The sequence below is a fragment of the Mus musculus genome, chromosome 15 (assembly GCF_000001635.26).
Source record: "Mus musculus strain C57BL/6J chromosome 15, GRCm38.p6 C57BL/6J".
NCBI lineage: Eukaryota > Metazoa > Chordata > Mammalia > Rodentia > Muridae > Mus > Mus musculus.
Genome location: NC_000081.6, coordinates 77067562 through 77084280, shown reverse-complemented (window position 1 = coordinate 77084280; position 16719 = coordinate 77067562). Strand labels below are relative to the sequence as shown.

The window sequence follows — 16719 nt, the reverse complement described above, 5'->3', positions numbered from 1 at the left end:
CTCTCTGGACATCTTGCTTCATTTCCTATGCTTTTCTCACTCTTTCAATATTCTTATGTCTCTACTTACTGCAGGCGAGTTTGTACCGAGGTGGCTACAGCCGATTTGCCCCCTACTGAAGTGACGTGAGACCCCTGCAAATGGGACAGCCCCCAGTTCATGAGGCCTGGCTATTGCAATATTTACTAGTAGAGGACTCTATAGCAAGATGAAGAGGAAAACAAACAAAAAAGAGAGAATACTTTTTTATACCTCACTATGTTCTTTGAATATGTATTTTTTCCTTTAAATTTCTGCCTTTAATTCTTTTGTTCCAAAGATTGTGCTTTTTTTGTTTTGTTTTGTTTTTTTTGAATTTTTGTTTTTGTTTGGAGGGGGGTTGGTTTTTTGGGGGTTTTTTGTTTTGTTTTTTGTTTGGGAATTTTTTTGTTGTTTTTATTTTTGCTTTTTTTAAAACTGTGGTTAAAAAAAAAAAAAGATAGTGCATTTCCACGTCTGTATGTCCACACTTAGCTTATTCTGTTGGTCACAGAGGAGACAGTCGAGGAGGAAGGAGCTGATACATGTATTTGATCAGAAGCCAGCAGACAGAATTACCAAAGTGGATCTGGTGCTGATGGCTGGGGGGATAAGCAGAGTGGAGGCCAGCTCTGCAGCAGTGTGCCCTCCTGGCCTGGCTGTGGCTGGAGGCTCTGACTGGCTGTGGCTGGAATCCACATGCCTTTAGGTAGGAGTTTGTGCTTGCAAAACAGGAGAATTTAAAAGATTCTTTTCTCTCCTCTTCCCTCCTGCCTTCATATTCTTTTTACAATCATTTACAGGCACAGCCTGAGAGTGTTTGGCATGGTTTTTGGAGTTACAGTGCTGGTATTTCCAAGCACGCTCTCAGACTGTGGATGAGAAACACCTCAGTACAACAGTGATCTTGGAGTGAGCTCCAGAATAGGAAAACACTTGTTTCTTTTCTTTTCAGAAACCTCAGCATTCCTGCTGGGCTGCTGCCCCTTTAATTGAGCCACTGTGCAACTCCTCTGTTCTTTTATTAACATGCTGCTCCCATGTCCTCAAGATTCAGGGATTTGGGATCCAGGAACCGAAGAATGAATAGTCAGTGGCCAGATTTCCCCCCAGGTATCTGGGCACAGTATGAGGATTAAAAGTACAAATTGTTCAGAGCCATTAAAGAGTGTGTAGAAGAGAAAAGGGGGGTGTTCAATCGATATCCCTTCGTTTTCTTGCAGCACGAAGTCAGTACAGAGTAAGAAAGGCATCAGAAAGCCTCTGCTGGGGCAGGGTAAGGAACCAAGCCCCTAGGCTGGCTGTCCTACCAGTGTACTGATGAGGACCAGTAAGGGCAGGCAGAGGCAGTTTGTCCTCACTCCAAAGCCATAGGAATTTCCATCTTCCAGAGCCTCTGTGAGTCTCCAGCCCTTGTGGTCACTGCATCCAGCTTCACAGTGTCCTCTAGAGTCACAGCCAAGCACCTGGACCCCTCGGGGAACGTTAAGAAGACAGGCCGTGGACTTTAAGCCTTTTAACCTTGGAAGGAGGATGTAAAATGGCAAGGGTCCTTCTGCAGGGGCCATGGCAGTGAAACCTGGCTTCAGATTTGTTTCCAAAGGACTTCTTTCTCCCCCAAATCTGAGATGTATCCGAAAGGCAAGGGTCCCACAGAGGCTCCAAAATGAAGGCATTAGGAAATGGGAATGTCAGCTGGCTCCCTGGTCAGTTCACCTGAGGGATTGCTGCTAAAGGGAGTAGTTCAGAGACATGAGCTTTGGTTTTGTCAGGGTCTGTTTTAGGGTTATTTTATTGGGGTTTGGTTCTTCTGTTGTTGTTGTCGTTGTTGTTGTTGTTGTTGTTGTTGTTGCCTCTGCCTCTACACATTTTTGACTGATAAATGATTCATGTCCCTGAATTAAAGTGGCTGACCTTTGACTGCATCAAGCATCCTTTTGTAAGCAGGGAGGGCCTTAACCTGCAATTGACACATACCATCTTGCCCTCAGATCCTATCTCCCATGATACCTGAGGAAACAACATGGAAGCCAGAGACCTCAGTGTAGTCACTAGTTCTGGGGCAACATGTGGAATAGGAGACAAGACTGCCTGCCTGCTGGCCACTTATGGATTCCCTTCCCCCAAGCCAAAGTTTGGTTTGTTGTTGCTATTAGGACAGTTTTCATTGTATGTACATAAATATTTTAGTAAGGGGAAGGGATGGGCTGGGGCCTTTTGGAGTTCTAGAGAATGGGGGCAGAGGGGTTTTTCTTTCTCTTGTTTCTTTTTGAGAAAATTTACTGGCTAAAGGAACAGACATTTTGGGTCTTTGTTTAATAAGGGCCATTCTCACAGAAAGGCAAGCCCTTCACCTAGTGGAGACGAGGCCAGTCTCTCAACAGTTGTATCCACAGATGGTAGGAAGGGAGAGAGAGTTGAAGAAGGCTTCTTCTTTCCTAGACAGGAAAGGGTGGCCACGCAGGGTGAAGAGGACAGTCCCATGGCCCATGCTGCAGGGCCTGAGGGGCCTTCATGCACTTCAGTTCAGCTGGTTCTGGCTGAGGCCTCCAAGGCCAGTCTGTTTGCCAGTGCATCTCTGCTGCGTGGACAAGGACACTCTCCGATGCCACTTCCTCAGGCCCTTTTCCAAGGAAGACTAGATGGAGTTGGCTTTTTATGCAAAGGTCGTTGGATTTCAGGGTGAGCACTGAGAGCTGGCTCCCCCAAGTGTCTGGATTTCACTATGTTGGCCTCATGGTTGATCCTCAAGGCCACTGTGCTGGCTTGTTGGACTGATTTAGGAAGCAGGCTAGAGGAGACGGGCATTTTATGACTCTGTTAGAGGATTCTGGGTGATGATTTCAAAAAGATGGCTGACGCTGAATCGCAGTGTGAGAAGGGTGTTTGCAGTTTTGCAGGCCTCTGTGGCCTGGGCTTTCTATGCTGCGAATATTACTAGAAGCTGGATTCCTTTAAGGAGACTTGTAGTGAAAATGTTTGTCTGGATGTTCCTCTTTCAGCCCGGAGAGCTGCCTTAGGTCTTTTCTAGAATTTCTGTGTTACTTAGTTCAACCTCAGCCCAGAAGCACCATGCTCCTTGTCATTTTAAGGCTCTCAGGTTTCCAGGAACCTCCACCACCGCCACCCTGCAGCAGCCGCTGTCTGAACTGAGCCGTGTTTCCTTCCCTTGGAAACTGCCTGGCGCTTGGCTCTTAGTTTAAGGAGAGCTTGTGGCTTTTCCTCAAGCATGGACTCCTCGGGGCTGAACTGTTTGGTTTAGGCTGTGCTTTCTTTGAGGCACAGCGGGCAGGTCCGCGACCACCTCCGTCCTGTACCTAGTCATGTAGCTTCCAGACACTGAGATGAGAAGGATGTGAGCCTATGCAAGAAGAGCATAGTGCGCCCCTCCCTGCGCCAGGCGAACAAGGCCAATCAAGGGCAGTCTGGAACTCGGGTGTGCCAGGAAGGGGGGGAGGGGGCGGGAAGCTGCCTGGCCAACCTTCCCCTCTGGCCCAGCCAGTTCTCCACTACTCAAACCTCTAGCATGGCAATGTTTGCAAAATTGCAGACTTTTCTCCCAGATATTAGGAGGAAAGGGACTTTGGGGGGTGGGGAAGGGGTCTTGGTGTTTAAAGCATAAGTTACCTGTTTGCACTGTTTTCAAATAGGAAACAATAGTGGGCACGGTGAACATCTAATGTAAACGTGTGTTTTCTTTTGTCATGCTCTTGAGAATGTCTGATCATTTGTAGTATACACCAGTGACACTTGATTCTCTGTTTCATAAAACACTATATTTTTGGAAATGTTGCTGTCCGGAAGCCTCTTCCCACCCATCCCCTCTCCTGTGTACCTCCTTTCTCCTTGCTTCCTCATCAGCCAGGCAGTTGCCATCCCTGGGCTAGAGCGGGAAACAGGGCCCCATCCCAAGCAGGCTCTGGGTGTCCTAAGCCAGCATGTGCCCTCTAGATTACTGAGTGCAGGACAGTCCCTTGGCAACTTTCCTTTCGAAAGGCTCACCAACTACCACAGATTGCCAAACTCTTCAGCGAGGCAATAGAAGTGAGTCAGGGGGCGCGGGTCCCTGAAGTATTGTGGTTGGCTGTGGAAGCCATGTTCTTATGCAAGTTACCGAAACTGTAGCCAGTTACAGTGTACTCAGGAAAAAACGGTAGATGAGTTCAGCCATGGCGGTGCTGGCTGGCAGGGATTGGTAACTGAGAACTGCCCATCAGCCAAAACTCACCCTTGCCTTTGCAGAGACCTCCCACCTCGGGGGCAGCCCTCTGTACTTGCCAGCGCTGGGTGGGGCTGCTTTCACCCTGGCAGGCAAAAAGGGAACAGCGATGCTCTTTCCTTCCCTCCCTCTTCCGGTTACCAATGCCAGATTCCCAGGGGCACGCGAGTTTTTGAGTTTTTCAGAAAATGCTTTTGGTTTGTCTTTTCCGGGGACTGACGCGCTTTAGTCGCTGTCTGTCCCCATCAGGACTCCTAGCTTAGGTGGTTTCTTGTATTTTCTGTTAACAGTATTTCTTGTGTGCGTGCTTGTTGGGCAGCCCGTTTGGCTGCGTTATATAGCGAGTGATGAGCTGATCCTTTCCCCTAAGAGACATGACTTCCCTCCGTCAGCATTCAGCCTGTGAATAGCTAGAGCCACCCTGGGGCGGACACGTGCAAGTTAGAGCTGCAGAGTGAACTGAGGCTCTCAGGTTTTGAGTCTCTCTCTTTTCAAGGCTCAAAAGTACCACAGAACCTCGCTCTTCTCCACACCCCTGTGGCAGGGAGTGGCCTGCCTGGCACATGTGGCTTCCCCATGCAGGACAGGCACCACTGGGACATGGGGGGCACATGCGGATGCTTGTCCAGCTGACCACCCCGCTGTGTCTCCTTCCCTCCCACCATCCTCTCCCAGAATCACCTCCTAGGGCACCCGAGCTGCTTGCCCAGGGTCCTGTTTCCCTGCTAACTCCAGAGAAGCACCCAGGGCGTTGTGACAGTCTCTAACTCCCTCCCTCCCTCCCTCCCTCTTCCTCCTTAAGAATCATATTGTATAGTAGCTTTCAGACCATACAGTATTCATTGGGTTACTCCTATTATCAAGTAGCTGGAATTGTGAAGGTTGAGTAGTTAGATCTTTAGCTTTTATTCATTATTTTTTGTATTACTCTCCATGTGTATAAATTATTGATCATGTTGCTGGCTTTTATAAACTCTTAGCAAAGGAGGGGCCCTGCCTCAGCCTTTGCAAATGGTAATGAAGCACTGTTTTTAAATAAAAGAGAGAAACACCACCCCTGGCGTTTTGGCTCCTTCTTTCTTGCCTGAACTCCAGGCTCTAACCTGGAAAGAGGAAGAGAACCCATAGCACTTCTTCCTGAAAGGCTTCTGGGTGGCCAGGAGCTAGGAGTGAGGTGGCTCCTCCAGCTGCTCTGCTGGCAGCAGGCTGCCATCCGTCTGAGGTGAGCTTCACCCTCCAGCTGCAGCGCCACTTTCAGGGCCCCTGGCACCATTTGCCAGCTCCACTGAACCGCTGAACACTCCTGAGGTAAGTGCCTGCTTCCCTGGCTTCTGCTGCCTGTCTCCTGATCCCCATCACCGTGGGGAATGCCTCTGCTGTTAGACTGGCCGTCAACCACCACTCCCTGGTCGTTTCTCTGCCGATATCCCAGATACCTAAAGTTTCCCCGATCACTGCCTTTCTAAGTCACAGGAAGCATGGAGATCCTCCCAGACTCCCAAGTGGATTTCTGCTGCCAGATATGTAACCTTGGCGTCTTCCTTCTCCTTACCTGCCCTAATGGTCTTCAGCTCTCAGGTGAGGTACCCCACACCCCACCCCATCCCCGTGCTCTGCACCTAACCTTCCCATTTCATCAGCTAAGGGTTTCCTGTCCCCTCTCTTCCCTTTTCCTGACCAAGGCTTTCGATCTTAAATTTTTTAATTTTTTTCTCCCACTAAAATCCCAAGCTCTCTTCTCCATGGCAACCTAGACAAAGCTGCTACCCTCTGCCTCTGCTTGCCCTTCACTCTCCTGCCACCCAGTCTTCCGGATGAGGAATCAGCCATGATGTGAGCGCAGCAGGTCAGTCCCAGGTGCTGTCCCGCACAGTGACCTCTGGCCTCTCGGCTGCCTCTGTGGGCCCCAGAACTGGCAGATTCCCCAAACACACAGCAGCAACACATGCCTGGAGAGCTGCGGCTCACTGGAGTGTCCCCTGTGCTGATTCTCTTACCACCCACACTGCCACTGCCACTAAAGGCCTTTGACTCTGACCCGGGCTGTGTTTGTACATCCGTGACACAGTGACAGGATAGTGTGTTCATTTCCGAGGAGACAGAAACTGAGCCTGGCCATGTCTTCTCACTGAGCGCTGAAATTGAGTCATGGATCTTGTCCTAAGCCACGTGGGAAATGGCAGAGGCCAATCAGGCAGCCCAGATCCTGTCTGCCTGGTGTATTTCTGGCCCTAAGTACATCTCAAAATGTCACTAAATCCAACAACAGTCTGTACCATAAACTGAGTAGCTGCCAGTGGAAGCTTGTTTCTCACCATTAGGGACACATCCAGTCACCAGAAGCTCTGTGTGGTAAAAAGGTGATACAGGTGGCTTTCGGGGGCTTGATAACTGGATGTGAGGGTTTCAGCATCAAAGATGGGGGGCCATTCCTGCCACAGCAGTTCCCTGGGGCTGTGAACTGAGCAGTGAGTGGTGACTGTGGTAACTAAAGCGCTTGGGAAAAGAAGGCTAATGGTAAGAAGGCCAAAGGAGTCTGCTGACCAAAACATGGTATACTAGAAAGTGGCATACACCTGTATTCCGGCCAGGAGGGATGGTGAATACCACTAATCACAGCTATCAGGAGGCAGAAGCGGGTGGATCTCTGAGTTCAAGGCCAGCCTAGTCTACATAGTGAGACTTTGTTAAAGAAATAAAATATTTTGCTCAATCACCCATACCATTCTCTTCCTGATCAGTTTTCACTGAGCCTAACAGCACCGCCCATAAACCCTTCATCCTCCTCTCCTCTACCCTGCATCTCCCATGGGGACAGCATCGCCAGACAGGTCTGAGCTCTGAGTTGCTATTCTCTCCTGCCTCTGGGCCTGGCTCTGCCCTGCCCAGCCAGCTGAGCTCATTCTTATCTTCGGTTCTTAACCAAGCTCAGCTCTAGCTTGGTCATGATCTAAGCATCCTTCTGGGAAGACCTAACCACCCATCTGCACAGTCCCTTCCCAGCACTGTCCTTTGACCCTCCCTGGTTCCCTTCCATGGCACCCATCACTCTGAAGGTGCGTGACATCTGTCTATCTCAGTTATGAGAAAAGGGTGGCCACAGGCTTCTGCTGGCTTTCCTGGCTTCCTCAGTCAGGCTGCTTTCTTCTAAAAGAGCAACCATGTATCCAGCTCCTTGAAGATCCATTTACCAGTCTACCAGCAAAACTAGCTCAACTCTCCATCCCCCTTCCCTGCACTTCCATTGAGCTTCCACTCAGTGTCAGCACTCAGGTATGCAGATGACTCACGAGGCTGTGACAGCAGTTAGTGAGCTAGTCATTAATAAGAAAGTCAAAAAGCAAGTGGGCGTGTCCCCAGATGGAGAGCTGGCCCAGTGGCTAAGAGTACTAGCTGTTCTTCCAGATGACCCAAATTCGGTTTCTAGCACCCACATGGGACAACTCACAACCACTTCTAATTCTAGCTCCAGGGGAATCTAACACCCTCTTCTGGCTTCCTGTATGTACACCCACATAAATTTTTTAAAAGTCTTTAAAGTGCATCACTGTGGTTTGGTCACTGTGGGTGCCCAGTTTTTTGTTTGTTTTGTTTTCTAAGATTTATATATGTGAGCACACTGTCACTATCCTCAGACACACCAGAAGAGGGCATTGGATCCCATTACAGATGGTTGTGAGCCACCATGTGATTGCTGGGAATTGAACTCAGGACCTCTGGAAGGGCAGTCAATGTTCTTAACCACTGAGCCATCTCTCTAGTCCCAAAATGCCCAGCTTTCAAACTGGTTATCCAAAGTGCTGAAAGAGTCCAAGTCCTCAGGGAGAGGGGTCAAATGCCTACAGGACCTCTGGAAGAGCAGTCAGTGCTCTTAACCGCTGAGCCATCTCTCCAGCCCCTATTTTTGAACTTTTGACTCACAGTGAATGTTTCTCCCTAATAAGACAGGGCTGTCTTTAGAGCAAGCATTGATATTCACTGTCCACAAGGCTCTGATGATCCAGTGTCGGCCGACAGCAACCGTCTCTCATAAATGTTTCTCCCACACCAAGTTTCTCCTGCTTCTGGCACACAGTGGCACAGCCTTGCACACTCGCTGGTATAGCCCACAGCATCTCCATTCTCAACTGCCTTCCCCTACATTCACTCTTCTACCCACCACGAATGATGTGCACATAGTAACTTTAAAATAAGCCAGTGAGTTTTCTGGAGGAATGCCATACAGGTAAGTATGAGTGTTTGGTTTTGGGGCACAGGGTCTCTCTACCCTTGGCAGGCCTGAAACTAACGTAGACCAAGTTGGCTTAGACCTCAGAGATTGATCTGCCTGCCTCTGCCGCTGGGGTGCTGGGACGGAGATGAGTCTTTAAGCTGAAGTTGCGCCCTTGCTTCGTGGGGCACGGCAGCATTTTTTCCATCCATCCAAAGTTTCACCAAAAGTGGAAAGGCAGTTGTCACCCCCTTGAAATTCGCTCTTAGCACACTTGACGTCACCCATCCCAAATCCGACATTATGGTTTGGGGATCCAAATCTATAATTTCCCATAGTCCAGGCCCAAGCAGAAAAGTGCTGAGGGCTATGTCACTTACGTGAGTACATGGGAAAACTCTCCAGGGTTGGGATCTCTTAGGGATTGGAAATCTATTTGATTTTTAAATAGATTGATAACAGGGCATATCAACTTGTTTTGGGTTTTTTTTGTTTGGTTGGTTTTTTTTTTTTTTTTTTGGTTTTTTGTTTGGTTTGGGGGTTTTGATTTGTTTTTTGTTTTTAAGTTTGAAACTCATGGTTGCAAAGAGTCTGAGCATGGTTGCAGGCTGGTAGGCACGACAATGGAACACTAGCTGAGAGCTTCTATCTGATCCACAAACGAAAGGCAGAGAGACACCAGGAATGATGTGGGCTTTTGAAGCCTCAAAGCCCACCCCCAGTGACAAGTGCCTTCCAACAAGGCCACACCTCCTACTCTTTCCCAAACCATTTTAGCTATTCGACAAAGTTTCCAAACATGAGCCTATGGAGGCCATTCTTACTCAAACCACCAACAGTTTAGAAGTGCTAACCATTACAGAACAAAGCCTGTCCTAGCTTTTCTGTGTTACACTGAGTTATAAATACAGATCAGTCTTCAACAGGCAGACCCCTGCCCAAGGGTCATTTCATCTATCTTGTAATCTGTTATGCCATGTCATGCGTGTGTGTGCGCGCACACACACACACACACACACACACACACACACACACACACCCCTATTTCACATCTTACTATCCTACTAACCCACTGAGTCCAGTTAGTAGCATGTGGATGTGAGGCCAACAGTAGTGGAGTATTTAAGTGGAACCACTTCTCCAAGCCAGTGGGAATGTAGACTCAATCTCACTTGGCCAACAGTATAACAGAACTTTCGTAGACCTGCCAGCAGTATAAATAAGGACACAGAGGCTTACTAACATTGTAAAGCTTAGGCCTTAGCTGGGAAGTCTGCCTAACTACTCTATCCTGACTAATCCATGTGGCTAGCTCTATCTCTCTGCTCCGCTCTGGTCCATTCGTCCACCTCCATGTCTGCTGGTGAATCTCACCTCTCAATTCTTCTCCCAGAGTCCCCCTCTCTGCCTGCAAATCTGCCTTCTACTTCCTATGCAACTATTGGCCATCAGCCAATCATTTACAATTCTAGATTGCCTTAGACAGGTGAGGAAGGAACAAGTTATTTACAAAATATGAGACCAGTGATGGACTATAGAAATAATGCCAAGATAATGACTAGTATTTAGCAATCCCCAGTGTAGAATTAGCTATTGAATATACAGAAACGGATCTTAACACAATGTACACAACACAACAGGATCTTTGATGAAAGGTGCAAGGACAGTGAGACAACTGGGTAGGTTAAGGAGTGGCAGGGGGTGGGATTTAATTTTTTTTTTCGTTGCAATTATAAATGTACTGTGGGGTCATGTGCAACTTGGGAAACATCCCATATTTACCCAGCAAAAGCTTTTTTGGGTTTTGTTTGTTTGTTTGTTTGTTTGTTTTGACTTGGTTTTCTGTAATAAGATCTTCATTGGCTTCAAACTCATGATATTCCTCCTGCCTCAGGCTACTGAATGCTGAAATGACAAGTGACTCACCTGTTTTAATGACCACAAATGTATTAATTTTTGCTGAAACAGAATATCCGACAGAGACAGCTTAAGAAAAGAGATGTTGATTTTAGCTCTTGGTTCCAGGCAGCAATCCATTGTTGCAGGAAGACGTGACTGGTGTGAATTCTGTGACAGTGGAGGCTTGGGATGGCCACACTGTAGCAGCAAATAAAAAGTAGAAACAAGCACCGGGTGTGGTGGTGCACTCCTGAGGCAGAGGCAGGTGGATTTCTGAGGCAGAGGCCGGCCTGGTCTACAAAGTGAGTTCCAGGACAGCCAGGGCTACATGGAGAAACCCTGTCTCGAAGAAAAGAAGAGAAGAAGGAGAAGGAAGGAAGGAAGGAAGGAAGGAAGGAAGGAAGGAAGGAAGGAAGGAAGGAAGGAAGAAAGAAAGAAAGAAAGAAAGAAAGAAAGAAAGAAAGAAAGAAAGAAAGAAAGAAAGAAAGAAAGAAAGAAAGAAAGAAAGAAAGAAAGAAAGAAAGAAAAGAAGTAGTGGTGGCCCACACCTTTAATCCAGCACTGGGGTATCCAAGTTGAAGGACAGCCTGGTCTACAGATTGAGTTCCAAGACAGCCAGGGCTACACAGAAAGACCCTGTCTTGGGGAAAGTGGGGTAGAAACAGCTGTCACCTTCCAGGCTCTCTTCCCAAAGGCTCCCTAGCTTCCCAGAACAGCACTGTTAGCCAGGTACCAAGTGTTCAAAGAGGATTCCATAGACCACTGCTCACATTCAAACAATAATGGTGAGTCTTCAAATTTTTTGGTGTCCCCAGAATTACTACAAGCCATGTCTGTTGTCCTCATGGCCACTGGCTTGCTGCAGTAGAAATTCCCTAGCTCTGAAATTTCTGGGCTGAGATCTATGTTGATATTAAAACCAGGTTCAGGGGAAGTTTACCTGTTGGGACAAAGGGCATGTTTACATACTCAGGTAGCACATGGGACCCACAGCAGGCTTGCTGGAGCTCAGGGTGTTACCGTACGGGGAGATCTTCATTCTACACACCATGCTTGCCTGTCTTACTTGTCTCAGGCTTGACAGGAAGCACAGCATGGTCACCGGGGCACTGAATAGCAGAGTAAGTAAATGGTCCATCTGGATGCAAACACAAACAAAAGAGTGGCAAGGCACAGACCCAGGGGCACAAAATGGTGGGTGACACAGTTGAAGGAGGGGGGGCACTCAGCTTCTCTCCTCACTGGGTGTTGCCCTCCTCCAGACCTACCTTACCTGTTCTCAGCACACAGCCTGGCCCAAGCTGGCATCCATAACAGGCAAGATGTTTGTAATGCATCCTCCGAACTTGCCATCTTCAAAAGAGAAGCCTGGGCTGGGGAGATGGCTTAGTTGGTGAAGCACTTCTTATACAGGCTTTTTTTTTTTTTTTTAATCCGAAGCATTTGGTGGGGGGCAGTGTCTAATCTGAGCTTTGGGCTCCAGTGAAAGGCTGTCTTTAAAGGGGGAGGGGGTAGGAGACAGCACCTGAGGAATGACTCCTTAGGTTGACCTCTGGCATCCACATGCACATACACACTCGAACACACACACACACCACAGAGGCCCCTGGTTCCAGAGAAAATGGAATATATGTTCAAGAAGTCTCAAAACTGTGGAGAAAAAGAACACGTCTCCTACCTTTCTAAAGCAGTGATCCCTAAACTCAGTTACACAGCAGAATCAACCAGAAATTGCCCAGGCACTCCCCAGACCATTTTAACCCGGTGCCAGGGGATGGCAAAGGCTTACTTACTTCCCTTCTTCATCCCCATCTGTGACCTTGGCTTCTGGTTTATTCTCCATCGCCTTATAAAAGCCAGATGGATTCTGGAAATTCTCTTATTTTCTTGTAGTGGTTTCTTACTTCAGCATTTCCACGTAGATGTTAAATTACTCTTAAGTAGAAAAGTCTAGAAATAAAAGCATCAGGCACTATGGGGACAGCTAGCTCTCGCCCTCTCGGGTCCTCAGCAAAGGTTCTCAGCCCATGCCCCCTCTTGCCCCTCCTCCCCAGGCTCCCAGCCACGTGGGAGGCTGTGCACACCTGGCCAAGCAAAGGTTAACCCTGCAGGTATGTCACTGGTTAACTATCAGTACCTTTCCATCCTTCCAGAAAGGGCCCATGACCACCACTGAGGCAGAGCTGGCTTTGAATCTCTGGGTGCCCCCTGCAGGCTTATCGCGCACACACACTCCGGTGCCCCACCCCCAACCGGAAGCCTCAGGCTCCACCGCCATCCTTTGACACCAATCTCTGCTTTGATTCTTACCACTAAGTTCGGTTTCCTAAGACATTTATCAAAATGCTGGTGACAGCAGCTGCTGAGAACACAGAAGTCCCACTGCGGCAGGTGCTAGGGCCTTCTTTGAGCGTGCCCGTGACTCCAAGAGCTAGCTAGGGGCAGAACTATGACGCTAAGACAGCAAGCAGCCTGATTCCTGGCTGTCCGAGCTTTGGGATAGCTATAGATACATAGGTGGTAGAGAGCCATCCACAAGTACAGAAGATCCCAATGGTAATCTCAGTGCAGACTCAAGCCATGGGGGTTTCCTCAAGGCCAGCCAAGAGAGTAACCAGAGCCTCAGCATGGTGTCCCTAAGTACAAGCCCCTTTAAGAGAAGTAAATTGACCCTACGTGGCAGGGGCTCTCCCTATCACACCCCAAACAGTGATGGGATTCAGGTAAGAGCCCAGGACTCCCACTTCCTAGAGCCTGTTTGCTGCCCTAGCATGGGTCGGGGAGAAGGAAAATCCATCTCCGCCTCTCCCAAGAACACGAGGTGCACAGGTTGGAAGTAACCCACCGACTCCAGTTCAAGTAGGGTCCAGCATCCCCCCGGCACTGTGGGTTTACTGGAGCAGGAGAGAGGAACCAGCCAGAGGTCGGGGGCAGGTAGGGTATCAGGTCAGTGGGTGGGTAGCACAGCAGTGGGGTTCTGCCTATTTAGCCCAGTGCAGTTTCCGGGATCTGATGCGTGGTTCAGTCCCATCCCACAAGGCAAGCACTGTGGCCTTGTATCCACAAGTGAGCCCAGGGCTCTGGATCACAGCGTGAGATCTCTCTTCTGGGTTGAGAAGGGAGAAGAAAGGCCAGGAGGTGGAACTGGACAGTAAGAGAGGATGAGGGCTCCATCAACGGTAGGCCAGGGCCTGAGCCGTGATTATGGTGCTGGCTTCAATCTGTTTCCTGCTGAGGTTCTCACAAGAGTGAGACTTTTCTCTCCTTTTTGCTCAACTCTTTTTGCAAACAGAGGCCCGAGAGAGTGCTACAAAGTTACTTTTCTTGTTGGGGGTCAAACACTTGGCATAAGCAACGTCCATATGTCTCAGGCATTTGAATACTTGGTGCCCTGTTGGTGGTTTTGGGAGAGGGTTAGGAGGTGTGGCCTTGCTGGAGGAAGTATGTCCCTGGAGATGGGCTTAGGTTTTAAAATTCACTCCATTTTGAATTGGTTCTCTCTGTGCTTCCTGCTTGTGGATGGAGATGTGAGCTGGCTCAGCACCATGTTCTTCCCTGCTGTCATGATCCCCACCATAAGAGTGATGGACGTTTATTCCTCTGGAACCGTCAGCCCCAAATAAACTCTTCCTTCTAGAAGTTACCTTGGTCATGGTGTTTTATCACAGCAACAAAAAAGTAAGATATGTTTCTTATTTGGGTCTGTTGTTGTCATCGTCATCTTAAATCTGTGTGTGTGTGTGTGTGTGTGCATATGTCTGTGTGTATGCTTGGTATGCATATGTATATATGTGGTGTGGGTATGCTAGTTCATGTGTGTACATGTGAAAGTCAGAGGTCAATTTCCACTGTTACTTTATACCTTTTTTTTAATGTAATATTTTTCTTGATTCTTTGGGAATTTGATATCATACAACCTGATCACACTCTTTTCCCAGTCCTTCCATGTCTGCCCCAACCCCCAAATTATTTTTGAAAAAAGGAGAAGAGAAAAAAAGAAAACCCAAAGTTTTTTATCTTTAAATTCAATGGAGCATGGTTAAACTCTTAGTAGCCCGCCCTTTAAAACAACTGAGATGTTCTCCTCCCAAGTTCCCAGCAGAAACCATCATCATGGAGGGCTAACTTCAGCATCCTTATCACACTTTTAAAGAGTTCTCTTTGATGGCTTCCAGTTTAGTGACTTCATTATAGTGGTGTCCAAAGCCAGAGCCATATGATGGGGTGGCCTGTTCCACCTTTTTTTGAGACAGAGTCTTTCATTGAACCCAGTTCTGGCTATATATTTTATACATACATACATACATACATACATACATATATAAATACATACATACTATATAGTATATATATAATATATATGCACATATAACAATTAATTAAAATATTTAAGATGCCAATAAATATAGAATGAGTTGCCTAATAGCATTGATAGTCTTAGTGCAAATCTAGGTTGTGGCTGGGTATCAGCTTATTGAACAGTTGGGTAAAGTGTAAAAGAGCATAAAGAATAAAGGGGCCTGTGGTGGGAGAGTATCTTAGTTACTGTCCAGTTGCCAGTAGTGGTGGTGCACACCTTTAATTCCAGCACTTGTCCTTGATGGTTGGGCGAAGGCATGGCAGCAGGAACACGTAGGGTTTTCCCTGGGTGCCATCAGCATTCTGGGACATGAGATAGCTCAGTGTTAGAGGTGACACACAGACATTGTTGCCTTGCATCATCTCCATAGCGGCTTCATGACTCATTGCATTTAAATTTCCTCTGTGCTGGTACCCAGCCAAGAGCCTCATATCACCAGATTCCTTAATCCTTCACCACCCTCCTCCTCCTCCTCCTCCTCCTCCTCCTCCTCCTCCTCCTCCTCCTCCTCCTCCTTATGTTCATCTACAGGAAATGCTTAGAACATTGCCTGGTCTGGAGAGAAGTGAGATCCACCCTCTTGCTCTGCTTAGCTCTGTCTCCCAAACCAGGTGCACTGCTCCTCTGAAGAGGTTAGATCCTAGACACCTACAGGGTGTTCTGTAGTGGCCAGGCTCTGGCTCCAGGGTGAAGCACACTTGACATACTCCCCTCTTCTTTGTTTTCTCATGAGGAAGCAGAAAAACACAGCTCAGCCGCTTTCTAGTCCACCTCCAGGCCACCAGCCAGAGGGCAGCACAGTCCTGGGGTTAGAGGATAGGAAGGCCTGTGGGACCTCAGCCACACAATCAAGTCCGTAATGCCTGTAAGTTCTGCCTATGGCAGAAGACAAGCCAGGCTGTTCCCATGTCCCTGTGTCTCCTGGGCTAGTACAGGAATCATGGTGAGGAAGGGTGGAAGGACCAGGGAACAATGCAGGCATTTCTGGGTTCCTGACCACACCACCAATGATAACCAGCCTTACAAAGCCTGGCTCTGTTTAGAAGCATCCTTGCTTACTTAACACACAGCAGCCGGTGCTGTTCTGCCTCAAAGCTGCCAGGAAAATGACAGAAACACTATTAGAAACAATGTAGGAAGGCAGAGCTGTCTGCCCAGCCACAATCACCATTAGAAACAATGTAGGAAGGCAGGACTGTCTGCCCAGCTACAATCGCCTTTGGAAACAATGTATGGAAGGCAGAGGGGTCTGCTCCGACTTGGAGGAGCCAGGAGGAGATATGGGTTACTTCAGATTTCAAGAAGGGTAACTCTCCAAGGTAAAGTGTGTCTCCAGACTGCAAGCATAAATAAAGAGAGAAAGTGAGGGACTAGGACTCAGACTGGTCCCTGGTAGACAGACAGACAGACAGACAGACAGACAGACAAAAGAGACCTTGATAGATTCATGCTGTTTTCTTTCTTTTTTTTTTTTTTTTTGACTTGATAACAAAACTGCTTTATTGACATCTTTTTACAATGACGGTTTTTGCTCTTTAGGTTTGTTAGTCCTAACACTATACAAAGGTACCTGGTTAAACTATTAGCTTACAGAAAGTGAACCCATGTAACCCACACCCAGGGAGAATATGACACTGACATGCTTCTGCGAGTGTGTTGCTATTGGATACAATTTCAAAAAATATGGAACGCTTCACGAATTTGCGTGTCATCCTTGCGCAGGGGCCATGCTAATCTTCTCTGTATCGTTCCAATTTTAGTATATGTGCTGCCGAAGCGAGCACTCATGCTGTTTTCACTTCAACACTTAAAATGGCTGACTTCCTGCTTTTTTCCTTCCTTCCTTCCTTCCTTCCTTCCTTCCTTCCTTCCTTCCTTCCTTCCTTCCTTCCTTCTGCCTTTCCTTTTCTAAGACAAAGACTAGTGGTCTCCTGGAAACCCCAGGGATCGGTTCAGAGAGATGTTTTCCCCCAACCCCAGGGAACTGTTCAGTGGGGACCTCTTCTCCCATCC

General features: G+C 47.9%; 1 protein-coding gene and 1 non-coding gene across 52 annotated transcripts in view; one reads left to right on the top strand and one right to left on the bottom strand.

The window, feature by feature from the left end:
• Rbfox2 (RNA binding protein, fox-1 homolog (C. elegans) 2) overlaps positions 1–5291 on the top strand; it is a 229445-nt gene extending 224154 nt beyond the window's left edge. For 50 of the 51 annotated variants that reach the window (XR_003951446.1, XR_001781584.2, XR_384057.3 and 47 more), the window contains one exon: positions 75–5291. Coding sequence is in view for 44 of the 51 variants with exons in the window: in XM_030248830.1 (XP_030104690.1) it covers positions 75–129 (55 nt within the window). In the remaining 7 variants the exon portion in view is untranslated. The remainder of the gene's footprint in view (positions 1–74) is intronic. The other variant, NM_001286417.1, reaches the window with a different exon arrangement.
• Positions 5292–16383: 11092 nt separating this feature from the next.
• On the bottom strand, positions 16384–16490 carry Gm24753. Its single transcript, XR_003951716.1, has one exon. It is a non-coding gene; the product is annotated as a U6 spliceosomal RNA (small nuclear RNA).
• Between the last annotated feature and the right edge of the window lie 229 nt (positions 16491–16719).